The following is a 15,754-nucleotide window of genomic DNA, read 5'->3' on the forward strand; positions in this document are numbered from 1 at the left end:
CCAGGCAACTTTCCTGATCATAGTGTGGTCCCACAGCACCTGTGGAGGGAACTACTGAAACACACTGTTCCTCTTCCTCTTAGGCACTTCATTTTTGCAGACTCCTATGTAGTTATTATAGCCACGTGGCCATAGTGTTTGGGATGTAAAACAATGACCCTATAGATGCTCCATGATCCTTCCCCTCCCATGGCTTAGTACAAATGAACATGGCCACATGGGAAGCCATGATTGAAGGTGTCAGAGTCACTTTATCTCTGAACCACTGCTTAAAAAGTTTCTGGCTGATTAAGAATATCTGATTTGCATGAATGGAACTGTAGAACATGATGTTAAATGAAACAAATCAGGCACAGAATAAAAAATGCATGTGGAAACTAAAAAGTTGATCTCATAGAAGTAGAAAATAGAGTCAGGCGTGGTGACGCACACTTGTAATCCCAGCATTTGGGAGGCTGAGACTGGAGGATCGTGGTTTGCAGACAGCCTCAGCTACTTAGTGAGGCCATTTGCAACTCAGTGAGACCCTGCTTCAAAATAAAAAATAAAAAATAAGACAGGGGCTGTCGCTCAGAGGTAGACTGCCCCTGGGTTCCATCTCTAGTAACACACACACACACACACACACACACACACACACACCACAAAGTGGAAAATAGAAAAGAATAGAGTAGAATGCTGGAATGGCACAGGGTGGGGAATGAGAGAGGATGGTTAAGAGGCACAGGGGTGCAGTTGGTTAGGAGGAATAGCTCCTAATGTTCTATAGAAAAGCAGAATATAACTATGGTTGACAACTGAATGTTTCAAAACATCTGGTAGAGAGAATATTGAATGTTTCTAAGACAAAAAAATGAAAGATGTCTGAGGTAATGATATGCCAATTATCCTGATTTGATCATTGTACAATGTATGCATGTATTGAAATGTTACAATGTACCCCATGAATACCATAAACATGTACAATTACCATGGAATATATTTAGAATGAATATATTTAACTATATATGTGTGTGTGTCATATGTATGTGCATATATATGCATATATATATTTAGAATGCCCATTTATAGCTATATATATATATATTTTTTTGTAGGTCTGGGGGTGGAACCCAGGGGCATTTGACCTCTGAGCTATACCTCCTGCCCTATTTTTTTCTTTATTTTGAAACCGGGTCTCACTGAGTTGCAGAGAGCCTCACTAAGTAGCTGTTGCTGGCCGCGAACCACGATCCTCTGGTCTCAGCCTCCCGAATGCTGGGATTACAAGCATGCACCACCATGCCTGGCTGAGCTTTGTATAATTAAGACACCAGCCCTTCCTACTATAGTAATATACTCTTTATACTCTGCTTTAGATGTCCACTTTTACTTCTTCCTTATTAAGCTGGAAGTTCCTTATGCACCACCTAATACATAGTAATTACAAAATAAATATTTCTGAATTAATAATTGAATTAATAAATAAAAATTCCCAGGGACAGAAAATGGAAAACATATCATATTTAACCATTTAAAATCAAGTTGTCATATTTGGCATCCAAAGTTAGTTTGATTTAATAAGAAACAGGTTTTATAAAGTGATTTGTTAATTAGTCCAAATGACTGTGTCTATCAGAAAAATATGATTTCAGGAAAAATAAGTAGATATAGGCTTATGGTTATGGTATGAAACATTTGTCATTATTTTTGTTTTAGATACTCTTCTCTTGGGTTTTGCCTGCAATTTACTGGCACCTAGCAGATTTCAATGAGTAAATGTCAATACTGCAATCTCTTATTTATTTTTCTTGACCATCTACTTTTATTCAATATCAGGTTGGTTATTAGTTTTCTGCAAAAGCTTGATAGCTTTCCTATGGCCATTACTGTGCAACTACCTTGATTTGAGATACTGTGTAATAAAGGAGCCATGGTAGGTGGGAAAAATACAAGTAATAATTAAATTGGATGATTGGGTCTCAGTAGACAGCAATTGAATTTCAAAGCTCAAATCATGAATATATAGTGCTCTCTCATCATTTATATAAGGTAGCTTAATAAAAGACATAATATTGACTCTTAGAATGAACCACCCCTTGTATAATTATATAGGACTATAAAAGTGGTACAATCTATTGACTGAGAAAAGGAACACTCCTCTACTGGTCATTTATGCCATGGTGTAACAGCAAAAACAGGAATCAGTTTCCATGAATAAAGGTAAGTGCACTTTTTACTCAATGTCCTGTGACTTTCTAATTTATAATAATGATAATTCATGTACTTCAAATGTTACATGAGAAAATGTTTCTGATACAAAATAAATACAACTGTAATACTACCACATTTATCTGAATGCCATCTGGCTTTCAAGTACAAAACACACTATAGGTTCTCATTTTACATTTGACATGATTTAGTTTCAATTTGACTTAGTTCCCGTTGTGAATTAAATGAGGTTAAAACTTTATTATAAACGTAATTATATTTGAATTGTTTAAGCTATAGTTTTTAGATTTCCCTAAGAGGCTTGTGACTCATACTCCTAAAAGAGGGTGTTCTTTTACAGACAGGGATAAATTAATATATCTTTGAAGCAATCAAATAATAATGTCTCTTTAAATGGAATACAGACTTTGAACTATAGATATTACTATATTGGCTACCTAAGATAAATCTAATAAATTATTTTAATATAAAAATTTAAGTAGCTCTTTGTTCTGAAAGCTCCATATATAATAAAAGTTTTACCATAGATAGAAGAGATGCTTGAAGAGAAAGGAGCTTTCCTATGTAGTTTTACTGTTCTAGTCAATATTATGTGGGTATAAATTATGTGCATAGTAGATAAAGTTGCACCATATAGAATTTTTATAATCAACACGTAACTTTAATTGTACTTTCAAATCCTATAAATATTGGAACTGCATCTCCACTAGCAGATATCATGTAAACAAGTTCTAAATTTGACTGTTGCCCCAGGTAAGCAGAATTAAAAATTTCCTAACAAAAACATGAATTCTATTATTTGATTAACTAAAGTGATAAAATATGTGTAAGTTTATAAGAATTTAATGTCACTAAAATACACGTCTACATCTTATTTTATTCTAAAATCTGCTATACTATTTTGTCTTACACAGTTGACTCCTAGCAAGGTTTTCCTTGTCTGGGGGCCAACTTAATTAGCTTTCATAAATATCTGACATTTTAAATAATCTTATCAGATTTTTGCTTTTATTAACTATTCCAATAATCACTCTAAACCCTGGTTGCCAGGGGCCCTAGGAAGTGGGCTGGTTTGAATAATCAATGTATATTACCTGGTTTCTGGGGAGTAGAAAGTGAAATGTTTACTTTAGTTTCCTTTGTAGCAAATTATACTGTTTCTCTGATTCTCTAGTAGAAAAAAAAACATTTTGTGAGTGTCACAGTGGTGGTGTTTGTTATGTGTGTGCGAGAGAGCGAGAGAGCGAGAGAGCGAGAGCGAGAGCGAGAGCGAGAGCGAGAGAGAGAGAGAGAGAGAGAGAGAGAGAGAGAGAGAGAAAGAGAGAGAAAGGGATTTTTATTTGGCACTCAGTTATTACCAATGAGGATGTATAGTAGAATCTCAGTGAACATTAGTTTCTCCCCTTCTTTCCTTGACCTAATGGTCTTCTAATGTCACTCAAAAATTTCAAGACAAGCTATATAATTTTTTCTCCTGTGCACACATTTTAGTAGATTTTTTTAATTCTATGGAAACAAAAAAAAAAAAAAAGAAATTGGATGAAGATTGTCTGGACACACTTACCTGTCTTCCTTCCCATCTGAAATCATGCAAAATGTCAAAAACAAAACAAACATTTTTTTATAAAGGGAGTAAATTCAAAATGGGGTGAGAAAAACGAATAGCACTAACAGACTAGAAATATTAAAGGAGTCAGTCCAGAAAGACTGAAGATAGATAGGGTCAGATAGATCCATAGTGATTAATATGAAGAAAACACAAAGCCGTCAAAAGAACACTGTGCCATGAAGAAAGGTGAGGAGGCTTGGACACAGTATTCATCTGAGAACTCACACCCTGAGAAGAACAGCGAGAGCTAAGCTAATCAGCGCAGCTACCTGCTGTGATTTGTACTCAGTGAGAGGTGGCAAGGGTGTTTGCGCATGCGCTAAGGCAGAGTGTGGCCAGCTGGAGCCGGGTGCACAGCAATGCTCCAGGAAGGACCGAGAGCTGCTGTACCTGGATGGGAAGCTTAAGTACTCTGAACAACCCCCAGTATCACATAAGAACTTCACTCCATCCCCAGAGACTGACCTCAGTGATCCAAAGAGGCGGCTTAATAGAGATTCTAGGACATCACTACGAGCAAATGGATCTTACAACATTTGAAGAAAACAGCTATTATAATGAGGACATGAGGGTAACAGGACAAGCAGGTCAGGACTTACAGAAAATAAATATAAAATATTATAAAATGTGATGACACTTTTCTAGAGACTCAAATCAGAAACTTTGAAATAAAAATTTCTACATGAAGCCAAAAATATAGATATTTGATAGATGAATATAATTGAAAAACAAAACACTGAACTGGAAGATCAAGTTAAAGAAATTTTCCCATTATATAGTGTAAAAAGACAAAGGAATAAGCCGGGTGTGGGGGCGCATGCTTATAATCCCCACGCTTGGGAGGCTGAGACAGGAGAATCGCATAGGTTTGAAGCCAGCCTCAGCTAGCTTAAGAGACCCTGTTTCCAAATAAAGTATAAAATAGGTCTGAGAGTGTAGCCCGGAGGTATAAGGCCCCTGGGTTCCATCCCCAGTATCACCAAAACAACAAAAACAACAACAACAACAACAAAAAAAGACAAAGGAATAGTGTGACAGTAAGTTTAAAATGCAAGCAAAATGGATAAGAAGTTTTAAGAAGTACTCAGAAAAATCAAATAGAGGAAAAAAGCATATGAGTATCCATATATATACTTAGAATCAATTTCTTATTTTAATAAGAAACAATTTCTTGTTTTCTTATTATTCTTCAACTCCTCCTCCTCCTCCTCCTCCTCTTCCTCCTTCTCCTCCTCCTCCTCCTCTTCCTCCTTCTCCTCCTCCTCCTTCTCCTCCTTCTTTCCAATAATACACTCAGATTTCTCTCAGGGTGATAAAACTTATCCTTCCCATTTCTCAGTTCATGCAATTTGGACAAAGTTGGCTCCATGTCTGGCTTTAACAAGAGAGCAGGTGTCTTAGGTGTGTATATGAGATTATTGCTTTTCTGGCCATGGCAACTAGCTAAGAGCTTGAACTATAATCCAGTCAGAGCCAATGCTTTACCATGGAATTTTGTAGTACTTGTAGAAAATTCAGTGATTATAACAAAAGACATAAACTTGGAAGACTTGAACCTGATGTTGCTACAGGTATATATATGCCTTCAAAGAAGTAAAGAAATTTCTCTTTCTTCTGAAAGTAGAAATGAAAGGGAAGGAAAGCCCAGCTTTAATGACGTTGAATCCCCCCCAACCCCCACCAAAGCATTTGTGTCTTAAGTTAGCATTATCATATCCCCTTTCAGTACTGTAACCAATAAATTTTGCTTTTGGTTAAGCAAGTTTCCGTTGTGCTTTTCTGCCACTTGCCATAAAAAGAAGCCTAATGTATAGAGAAATAAATGATGACACTAATATCATAAAATCAAATTTCCCAGAGCAAAAGAAAGAAAATCATTAAGTTGGAAGTGATCACCGAGTACAGAATAAGAGCAGAACAAGATTCTTCATCAAGGTGCATAATGGCGGAATCTCAGAGTATCAAGAACGATAATAACAACCTTAAAAGATTTTAGAGAGACAGCAAAATAAATTAAAAATAAATAAAAGTAAATAAATCAATAAAAGACACATTAGCTTCAAAATATATTATGAAAAGTATCAGCAAAGTTTTCCAATCTCTGCATAAAAATTACTTTGAAAGTGTTTTATTTTTATTTAAACTACTTTTCAATAAGAAAGCAAACTAAGGGCAGTATTGGACATCCAAAGACTTACAATTTTAGCACTAAAATACCTTCTCTGAAAGGCATGTGTATGGAACGCAGAAAAGTCATATGAGTACAAGACAAAGAAAGACCAAGATTAGGAGAACCAGATATATAAAACATAACAATGATGGAATTTAGATTACTTATTTAATTTTATAAATTGAATTTTTAAATCTAAGACTACAATAAAGGATATATTTAACATGGATGGGAGAGATAGAGAAGAGAGAAATGCAACTAGGCTAAGCTTACTAAATTTTAAATGGGAAAAATATAATCAACTCTCAAGATTGACAAAAATCTTAAGTTTAGATGTGATTGGTAAAATTTAAAAAAAGTCACAAGAAAAAATAAGAATGCACAGTCTTCATATTAGTAGGAATTTAAAAATGCTCAGAGTAAATTTAATCAAATACATTAAAAGCTAGAAAAAGATTTAGCAGGCAAATAGTCAATATAAGATGTCTAGATTGTCTAAATTAGGCAAAAGAGACTTTAAATATTACTAAAGGCAAAAATGAAATTTCATAATGATGAAAAATATAATGGAAATATAACAATTATAAAATATGCATGCACTAAGAACAGGGATTGCCCCCCAAATGAAGATGATTTTTATAGAATGAGTGGAGAAATGGACAATTTAACAATTATAATTGGAGATTTAAGCCAGCTGTAGTGGTACATACTTGTTATCCCAGCACTTGGGAGGCTGAGACAGGAAGATCACAGGTTTGTGGCTGGCCTCAGCTATTTAGTGAGGGCCTCTGCAACTTAGTGAGACCTTATTTCAAAATAAAGAATAAAAAAATATAGGGCTGGAGGTATAGCTGGGAGGTAGAATTCTCCTGGGTTTAATTCCCAGTGCCACAAAATATAATAATAATTGGATATTTTAATACTTCTTTCTCAGAAAACTACCAAGAATCTAGAAAACTGGACCAACACTATTAGCCAACTGGATCTAATAACATTTCCAGTAACCTTACCCAACACCAATAGTATACATATTAATTTCAAATGTACATAGAATAATCTCCAGGCTAAACCACATGATAGCTATTTAAAATTTTGATGTTTATAAACGTTTAAACTGGTGCAGATTTAAATCAGATACAGCCTGTTTTCTGACTGTAATCATATTGAATTAGAAATCAACAACAAAGAAATTTTGGAAAATCCCACATACTTGGAAATTAAACAACATATTTCTAAAAATAATTTGAGTCAAAAAAGAAACCACAAATGAAAACACAACAAATCAAAATTTACATGATGCAACAAACTCGACGTTGTACTGGTATTTTACAGTTTAAAGTGGTTATATTAGAAGAAAAAAGATCTAAAATTGATAATCTCATGTTCTACATCCAAGAGGTAGAGAAAGAAGAACAAAGCAAGCAAAAAATAATTAGAAACAAAAGTCAGAAAAAATCCATTGAAAGAAATGAAAATAAAGGCAGGGCAGAAACACAATAGAGAAAAATCAATAAATTCAAAGTTTGGTTCTTTGAAAGAAAAATAAAATTGACAAACTATTAGCGAGGAAGTGGAGATGGCACAAAGTACATCCCCCCCCCCTAAAAAATGAAAGAGGAGACATTATTGTAGATATAAGAATTAAATGTATTGCAATGGAATTTTATGAACCACTTTATGGCCACAAATAGACAACTTAGACAAAATAAATTTCTAAAAATTTGCACAGGTGCAATTATAATTCTATTCAAATAATGATGCTTATATTTAACCTACAGAACTAGTTCTTATCCTTGGATGTGTATTTCACTCATTCTTGGGGTTTTAAAATAAATGCAGAAAGAAATATGTAGAGTCTATTGAAGAGTGAAAATGGTATCTCTTAATAAAATAGAATAACTTGAAAAAACAAGAGACACAGAAAATAATTACAGATATCAAGCAGCTACTCTAGACTAGTTGAGTAAAAATCATTGGGAAGACACCTGAATATATGGACTTTTAAAGATATTTATGATTTTGATGCTCCAAGGAGCTCTCTCATGATAGTATGCCATATGGTATGCCACTATCTGTTATAAATATGAGTTAATTTATGGGGAGGCAGATTCCAGTGTAAGAGAAAAATAATTATTTTTTTTTATGTTACTGGGGATTGAACCCAGAAGCACTCTTCCTTTGAGCTACAACCCCAGCCTGATTTTATTTCTTATTTGGAGATAGGCTTTCATTAGGTTGATGAGAGTCTCATTACTTGCTGAGGCTGTCCTAGCGTTACGATTGCACCTGTGCAACATTTAGCAAGAGATTGATTTTTTTCTTTTGTTAAAAACAGCATATGCAAGAAAATAGTAAAAGCAAACCTACACTTATATAGGTGAAAATAATCAGTAGCACAAGTTGAATTAATCTCTGTCATAATTCACTTGTTCTCAAACTTAGGTTACTATTATAAAATAAGAATACAAGGTATGTAAATAGAGGCAAAATTACTTAAAAGTTAAAGTAACCAGTTTTACTTTTAGTTATAGGTACTAATAACAGTATCTTTGGAATAATGACTTTAGAAATAAGCATTATTGTACTTAATTTGTAAACCAAATTTTCTTTTAATTTAAATAACCAAATAAAAACTTTTGATAGTTTCAATTTTGGGTAGAAAGTTATTGAACTGATAATGCATGTGACTATATATATTTTTCCAAAGAATTTAAGTAATATCATTTATTTTTTATTTTCTTGGATAAGTTCTTATGTAATATCAAAACTTAACTAGATAATAAAAATTACCTTCTGGAAATTTCTATAGAGATTTTTCTCCAATAATTACCCTTAATTTGAAATTCTAATTGATGTAAAAGCATTGCATCAATGTTTTAATGTAATAACTATTCATCAATAATTAAACCCTACAATAATATCCTAATTGAAAATGGCTAGATATCATCTTGTTCCTGTCTACAATAGGCATCTCAAGTTCAGTAATTTGAAGTAAAGGAAGAGATGCTTTTTGGTGGGTAGGAAATAATTTAGCAATTAATAAGAAGTGGTTACAGGGGTTTCTGAGAGGTCTTAGAAACGCACTGCTAAAAATGCCTAAAAGGAGCAATCCAGCAGAAGATAAATGGAAAAAGTAATTACCATTTCAATCTCTTTGTTTTCATAAGCAAAAAGCAGGAAATAAACCTCAGATTTATAAAAAAAAAACCAACCATCTTTATTTTTCAGCACTAAAGCAAAAGGACAAGTTGGAAAGAATACATATTTTGAGGTATGTATGTATAAATATACGTGTGTGTGTGTGTGTGTGTGTGTGTGTGTGTGTGTTAGGTATGTATATGTAAATGGTGTGCAGAAGTAAGAACAGAGAAGCTCTAATTCTGTAGAGGTTTTGTGATGGCGACTGACACCAAGGGATAGTACAGAGGAGGGGTGCTGGCCTTGATGGCCCTTCTCCCAGTGCTCCCTCCATAGCTGGAGTCCCCTGTTCCTGTCCCTCCCTCAGGGCCAGCACAGCCAGATGCTCTCTACCACGACATGCCCTCTGCCCTAACTTCCAAAACGACCCCCTCTGAGGCTTCTCTATATTACCTTTCGGCTTTAGTCACTCTTTTCAGCCAAGTATTGGTAGAAAAACAATTGACAATAGTAATTCATGATAAATAAAAAAGTCTTCATATTCCTATGAGGTATTTTCACTTTAAAAATGTGGACCTGGTATATATAAAATGGCAGAGGGAGAGTATAGGCTCAATAAAAGTTATCCTCTTTACCTATCCCTTAAGTAAATAATTCTTTATTGGCTTTCTAGATGTATGACGTATTTCAATGAGATCATAGCAAGGTGTGGCGCTGGTGCCCGCTGCAGACTCTGTGAATACTGCAGATTCTAGTGGGAAACCTGTGCAGGTGGTGGACTTGAACATCTGCAGCCACCATTCTTTCAGCAAGCCACACTAGGATACTGCTGGTCAGTGATAAATTCAATACCGTTCTCTCACTGAGTTCCTCTCGGGAGATGAAATTGATCCCCCAAGATGAATAGGCAACCAGCTATATGAATTGGAAGACTACTGGGGACCCTTCCTTTGTTCCTCAATAAAATCAAGACCACTCTGCTTACCCTTAAATTCAGACAATGTTGCCGCTAGGCCAGGCAATCCACAAGCCTGTGCTGAGTGCTGGCACTCTGCTAGCTCCTGGCTTCCCGTGGGTCTTGTGTTAGGTGCTGGAAATAACCAGGTGAATCTGACAACCCAGCAGGACCTTAAGAAACACAATCTGTCAAAGAAAGACTTTGGAAGCTACTGGTGTTCCGTGCAAAGAATTCTCAGTTTGGAAAGAAGTTTTAATCTTGTGGTAAAACAGTGGCAGTAGTTTCAGAGGCTCGCTTTGTACCTGGGTGAAGGACTCACCTCTTCCATTGATCAGGGACACCTTCCCGTGTCCAGAATTTACACCTAGGCCCTGGATCAATAAATGCAGTTCCGGGGCGTGAAGATAAGTCCCGCAAACAGAGCGGAACACAAACAGCCTCACACTGGTCAATAGTGGATTATGTTTAACCAGACTGTCATTTTTGTTAACCTCTTAAATATCAAAGCATGAGGGGGATTAACATTGTCACCCACAGGAAATGAGACTCGAGATGCAAAGCGACTTAATATAGTCCTCCTAACCAATAGGCTGAGTCATTCTTACAAAGGTCTGGAAACTTTATTTTAGTTTTGCTAAAAACCTAATTTCCAAATCAGAGTCCACCTCCAAAGGAGTTGGGAATAGGCAAACTTCATCTAGAGATTTTAAACACACACACACACACACACACACACACACACACACACACACACACACACACACACTCTTTCCCAAGCTGGGCATGGTGGCGCAGGCTTATAATCCCAGCATTAGGAAGGCTGAGACCTGAGGAACACTGCTTGCGGCCAGCCTCAGCTACTTAGTGAGGCCCTCCGCAACTTAGACCCTGTTTCAAAATAAAAAATAAAAACTAGGGCAGGTGGTGAGGCTCAGAATTAGAATGCCCCTGGGTTCCATCCCCAGACCCGCAAAACAAATAAACAAACAACAAACAAATCCCAATGGTGTACCTAGTTATATTTCCTTTCTCTCTCTCCCCTCCCCAACTCCTATTTCAATCCTCACTGTACCCCCTCCAGACACACCTTCCCGCCTCCCTGCAGGAGCCCAGTGGTTGGGACCTATAGCAGCGTTTTTTAAATTATTATTATTATAACAAACTCGCCGGGTCTTCTCAACTTGGAAACTTGGACAGTCCCTCCGTTCTCCAATAGGGCGAGTCCTGGGCGGTGCAGACGTGTAGTCTGCGTTTCTGCGTCCTCCCAGGCCCCGCCTGCTTCCTTGGCTACTAGTAAGTCAGAGTCTGAGAACTCTGGCAGAGTTTCTCGCAGCCTGGGCGGAATCGCACCGCTGGGAGAGCTCAGGTTGAGCGTGAGCCCGCGGCCTCCAGATTGCTGGCTCCCAGATTGCTGGCTCCCAGATCCCTGGGCTCCCAGATCCCTGGGCTCGAAGATCCTCGGCTCGCAGATCCCGGAGCTCAGAGAGAAGACCCCAGCTCTCAGATCCGCGCCGGCTGCGCAGCCTCACCGCGCTCCCCGCCCTCCCCGCCCCAGGTGCGCGTGCCTCCGGGGAGCAGCTGCACCAGGTGACAGCCAGGTGGAGTCAATGAAGCGCAGCCTGAGGAAGATGCTGCGCCCTGGGGAGAAGGAGCCCCAGGGCGCTGTCTACCAGGGCGTGGAGGACTACGTAGAAGACGCCAAAGACTCATTTAAGGTACTCTGGGTGCGGGGACGGGCTCCAAAGCCTGGGCGGGGACAGCCCAGTTTCCTTGTGAGCAGCACTTGGGGACTGGGACCAGGATGACGGGAAGTGGCCGTCGTGGAGGGGAGAAAAGATGCTTCTTTGGGGGTGTGTGCCCAACGTGAGGACCTGCGGAGCGATGCTCATGAGCGTCTCACTGTGCCCGCTCTGTCCTATTCGTTTGCTCGCTTATTTGTTCAACTTGTTCTTTAATGATGGGCGGGCATCTTCAATTGAAAAGATCAACCAGAGAAGAACTTTGAGCATGCGGTAGAAATGGGGGAGGGAGAACTCCCCAGAGTCAGGGCAGCTTTGGAGAATGTGCTCTTTTGCTTGGATATTTTTGTGGATTTTCATTTAGAACCGAACCAGTCGAATATTCAGGATGTGCGCTGGGGTTGAAAAGTATACTTGCCTAACTGTGAAATCCAGAACTCAACACCTGGGAGTCACGCCTTAGAGAGAAGGACCAGGATGAAACGGAGGTTCACCTGTGCTACTTAGAGAAATCCTAGAAAAAGAGAGAAAGAAAATACAAAATCAGAATGTAGCTCAGTATAGCGTACCCCCATGTTCAATCCTCAGTACCAGAAGGAAAAAACAAAATGAAGGATTAAAGAAAAAACTTACAAGATGAGAAATGTGGGAACAGATCCATCACACTGATGCCTTTTGACTTTACAGTAATTTTCTTTCAATAGAGTTAATAGGTCGCTGACATCTCTCGCCTTAGCTTTTCTCCTTGTGCGGGACAGAGAGACCTTATGAAGATGGTGCGGTGCGTAGCTAGGCCGTGGGCTTCTGTTGTGCAGTTCTCTGGACTTTTTGACTGAAAGGCAGCACTGGCTACCGCGGATGGTACCTTCTCAGGAGGAGTCGAGGTTTTGTGGGACTCCGGAGATCCTCCACTGGATTTCCTCAGATTGACAACTGAAGGAAGGTCTCTCTTGAAAGAAGATATCACTAAAAGTGGCTTTTCAAACCCCTACCTCAAATCCCTTTTCCCCAGCAGAACCATGTTAACAGTTCCTTATGCATTTTTCAGGGTAAAAAAATGCTATTTTATTTTTAGTTGTCATTTAAAAGATTGCAAAAGTTGACCATTACCAGCACCTGTTTGTATAAATTTCTTTGATTCACAGAAGTATAAGCCCACGGAGATTGGTACTTTGATTCACTCATAAAATATATTTTAGGATATATTTACAACCAGCCCTTGGTACCTCGTCCTTTTTAGCACCTTAAATAACGTTCCAGTGTTTGAATGTACTGTGATTATATCAGTCTTGCACTGATGGATACTTAGGTTGTTGCTTTGTTTTGTTTTTTATTACACTTGCGGCTGGGTGTGTCAGTGAATGTAGATGTAACTCCTCTGTGTCCATTAGCACCTTTGTGAATATTTCTGCCTGTCAAAGTCTGGGCAGAGCCAGGAGAGATGTACAGCTTTAATTTTGATAGATATTGCCAAGTTGCCATTTTAAAAGATTGCATGAATTGACACCACTGCCAATCCTGTGTGTGAGTCAGAGGTGTGTAGCAAGTCACACAAACCGACAAACCACCGTGACGCTGAGGATGAGTCTCTTTGCATATCCAGATGCAGAGCTGACTTTTCCAACCTCCTTAGCAGCATATTAACTGAGGCTTACTCCAAGCAACTGAGTCATGAATGTATTTCCTCACTCAGATAGTGTCTTTGAAATTAACATGGAACAGGAAGAGATTTTAAAATTTCAATATTACCCACAGTTTTTTTCTAGAGATATTTGCTGAAGGAGTCATGCAGCACACTCTTAATCTTTTCTTCATGTTTTTGTCCTTATTTAGCTTTATTGACTAAATCCAGTGGAGCCATTTATGTCATTTAAGGCTGCATTAGGGCTTGGAGGTTGAGGGATTTGGATATTGTATTTTAATAGCTGTAGTAATTACAGATCATCCCATCAGAAGCCCAGTGGTTAGACTCATTTCAAAGTCACATACAGACCACTATGAAAAGTCTTGAGCTCCAGGGTCTTCTTGGTGGCTTCCTGATTTGAAAGTTATGGTATATGACATATTTCCTCTAGTACCTATACACCGTATCTCAGGAATGTTAACAAAACTGAGGGATCGGCTGGGCTCAGTGGCACACCCCTAGAATCCCAGCTACTTGAAAGAGCTGAGGCAGGAGGATGGCAAAATTCAGGTTCACCTGTGCTACTTAGAGAAATCCTAGAAAAAGAGAGAAAGAAAATACAAAATCAGAATGTAGCTCAGTATAGCGTACCCCCATGTTCAATCCTCAGTACCAGAAGGAAAAAACAAAATGAAGGATTAAAGAAAAAAACTTACAAGATGAGAAATGTGGGAACAGATCCATCACACTGATGCCTTTTGACTTTACAGTAATTTTCTTTCAATAGAGTTAATAGGTCGCTGGCATATCTCACCTTAGCTTTTCTCCTTGTGACTGATAACAGCATACATATATCAATAAAACTAAAACAGAGGGACTTGAAATCTCTGCTTTAAAGAGGTCAGTTTGCATTAGCTTCTCTAAAGTCTATTATGTCCTGAATCTAGTCGTGTAGCTTATGTGGAATTCTGTGTTTTAGTTGAGAAATGACACACTTTTAATTAAGATTCTACCATTGAAGAGTGCTTTCTTAGATGCTATTCTTTGATAACAGAAGCTAAATCTAAATTTCAAAATTGTGAGATTTTTTTCAACCTGACTTTTACTGAATTATGTCTAATATGATAAAAAATTCTTTGCTAAGTATATTTAAACATGAGTATTGTAAGGCTATTTAATAGCTTTTTTTCAGTAATGAGAAATGCTCTGGTGAGTTTTTTGACACACACATAATGCAAACATGACCAGTCATAATCAAAGGTAGAATTAAAGCAAGTATCTAGGTCTTTTGTTTGGGGATAATTTCTATAATTTTCAAAAAAATAGGCATTGTATAGTAGGTTCCATTAAAAACTACTGTCTTGTAGAACATTTTACATCGAGTTTATGTAATTAAGTATTTATTAAGAAATCACTTTGGAAAATTTTTAGATTAATTTTTACCTTGGTCACATATTTGCAAATCTGGAAGGTACACTGAAAAATAATTTTAATCTATATGTTGCCATAGAAGTAGAATGGGGTGCCATTAAGTTTTTCTATACTTCACACTGATTTGTTTAAGTCTCTAGGGAATTTGAACTCATCAAGTGTCAAGGAAATTCCTAGTGTAAATACCAGTCCCTGAGGCCTCACTTGCTACACTACAAGAGCTCTGGGTTTTCCATCTTTCCTATCTCTCTCCCTTCCTTCCCTCCCTCCCTTCCTCCCTTCCTTCCTTCCTCCCTTCCTTCTTTCCTTCCTTCCCTTGAAGAAGACGGTACCTTTCCTTCAGATAAAGGGCTTTGCAGAGTTCAAGCGGGACATGAACACAACAGCATAGCGCACGCTGGCAACACCTGGCTCCCAATCTGGCCACCGTGTGCAATTTAGAAACACGTCACTACTTGGCTTGGGCTTCAGTTTAGGGCCCAAACCTGCAATTCAGCACTGCATTTGATGTCGCCTTTGGTAGTCAAATATCAGAATACCTAATGCAATACCTAATGCAATGGCATTTCTGCCTCTTTGATCTAGTATATGATCAATTATATCGTTATAATCTAAACAATGTAAAATGTTAGTAGACTAAAATATGCCATTCATATTTATTAATAACACTATTCACTGTCAAATATAGGCAAGACTTCTATAATCAAATTTGACTGAAATCTTATCAGTTAAAGTATAATTAAATATTTCTTTGATCAATGATTTATAAAATTCTTAATATTCTGTACATTACACATATATAATTGAATAAGGAAATAGATTATCAATTAACATGGATATTAAAAGAGGATTGAGAGCCGGGTGGTAGTGCATG

At 37.5% G+C, this 15,754-nt stretch overlaps 1 protein-coding gene across 1 annotated transcript in view; it reads left to right on the forward strand.

The window, feature by feature from the left end:
* Window positions 1-11,646: 11,646 nt before the first annotated feature.
* TRPA1 (transient receptor potential cation channel subfamily A member 1) overlaps window positions 11,647-15,754 on the forward strand; it is a gene marked incomplete at its 3' end in the record, with an annotated part of 64,340 nt that continues 60,232 nt past the window's right edge. Inside the window, exon 1 of the mRNA XM_080694762.1 lies at window positions 11,647-11,801. Coding sequence (XP_080550888.1) covers window positions 11,694-11,801 — 108 coding nt within the window. The 5' untranslated portion in view covers window positions 11,647-11,693. The remainder of the gene's footprint in view (window positions 11,802-15,754) is intronic.

This window comes from Muscardinus avellanarius (assembly GCF_963383645.1).
Source record: "Muscardinus avellanarius genome assembly, chromosome: 4".
NCBI lineage: Eukaryota > Metazoa > Chordata > Mammalia > Rodentia > Gliridae > Muscardinus > Muscardinus avellanarius.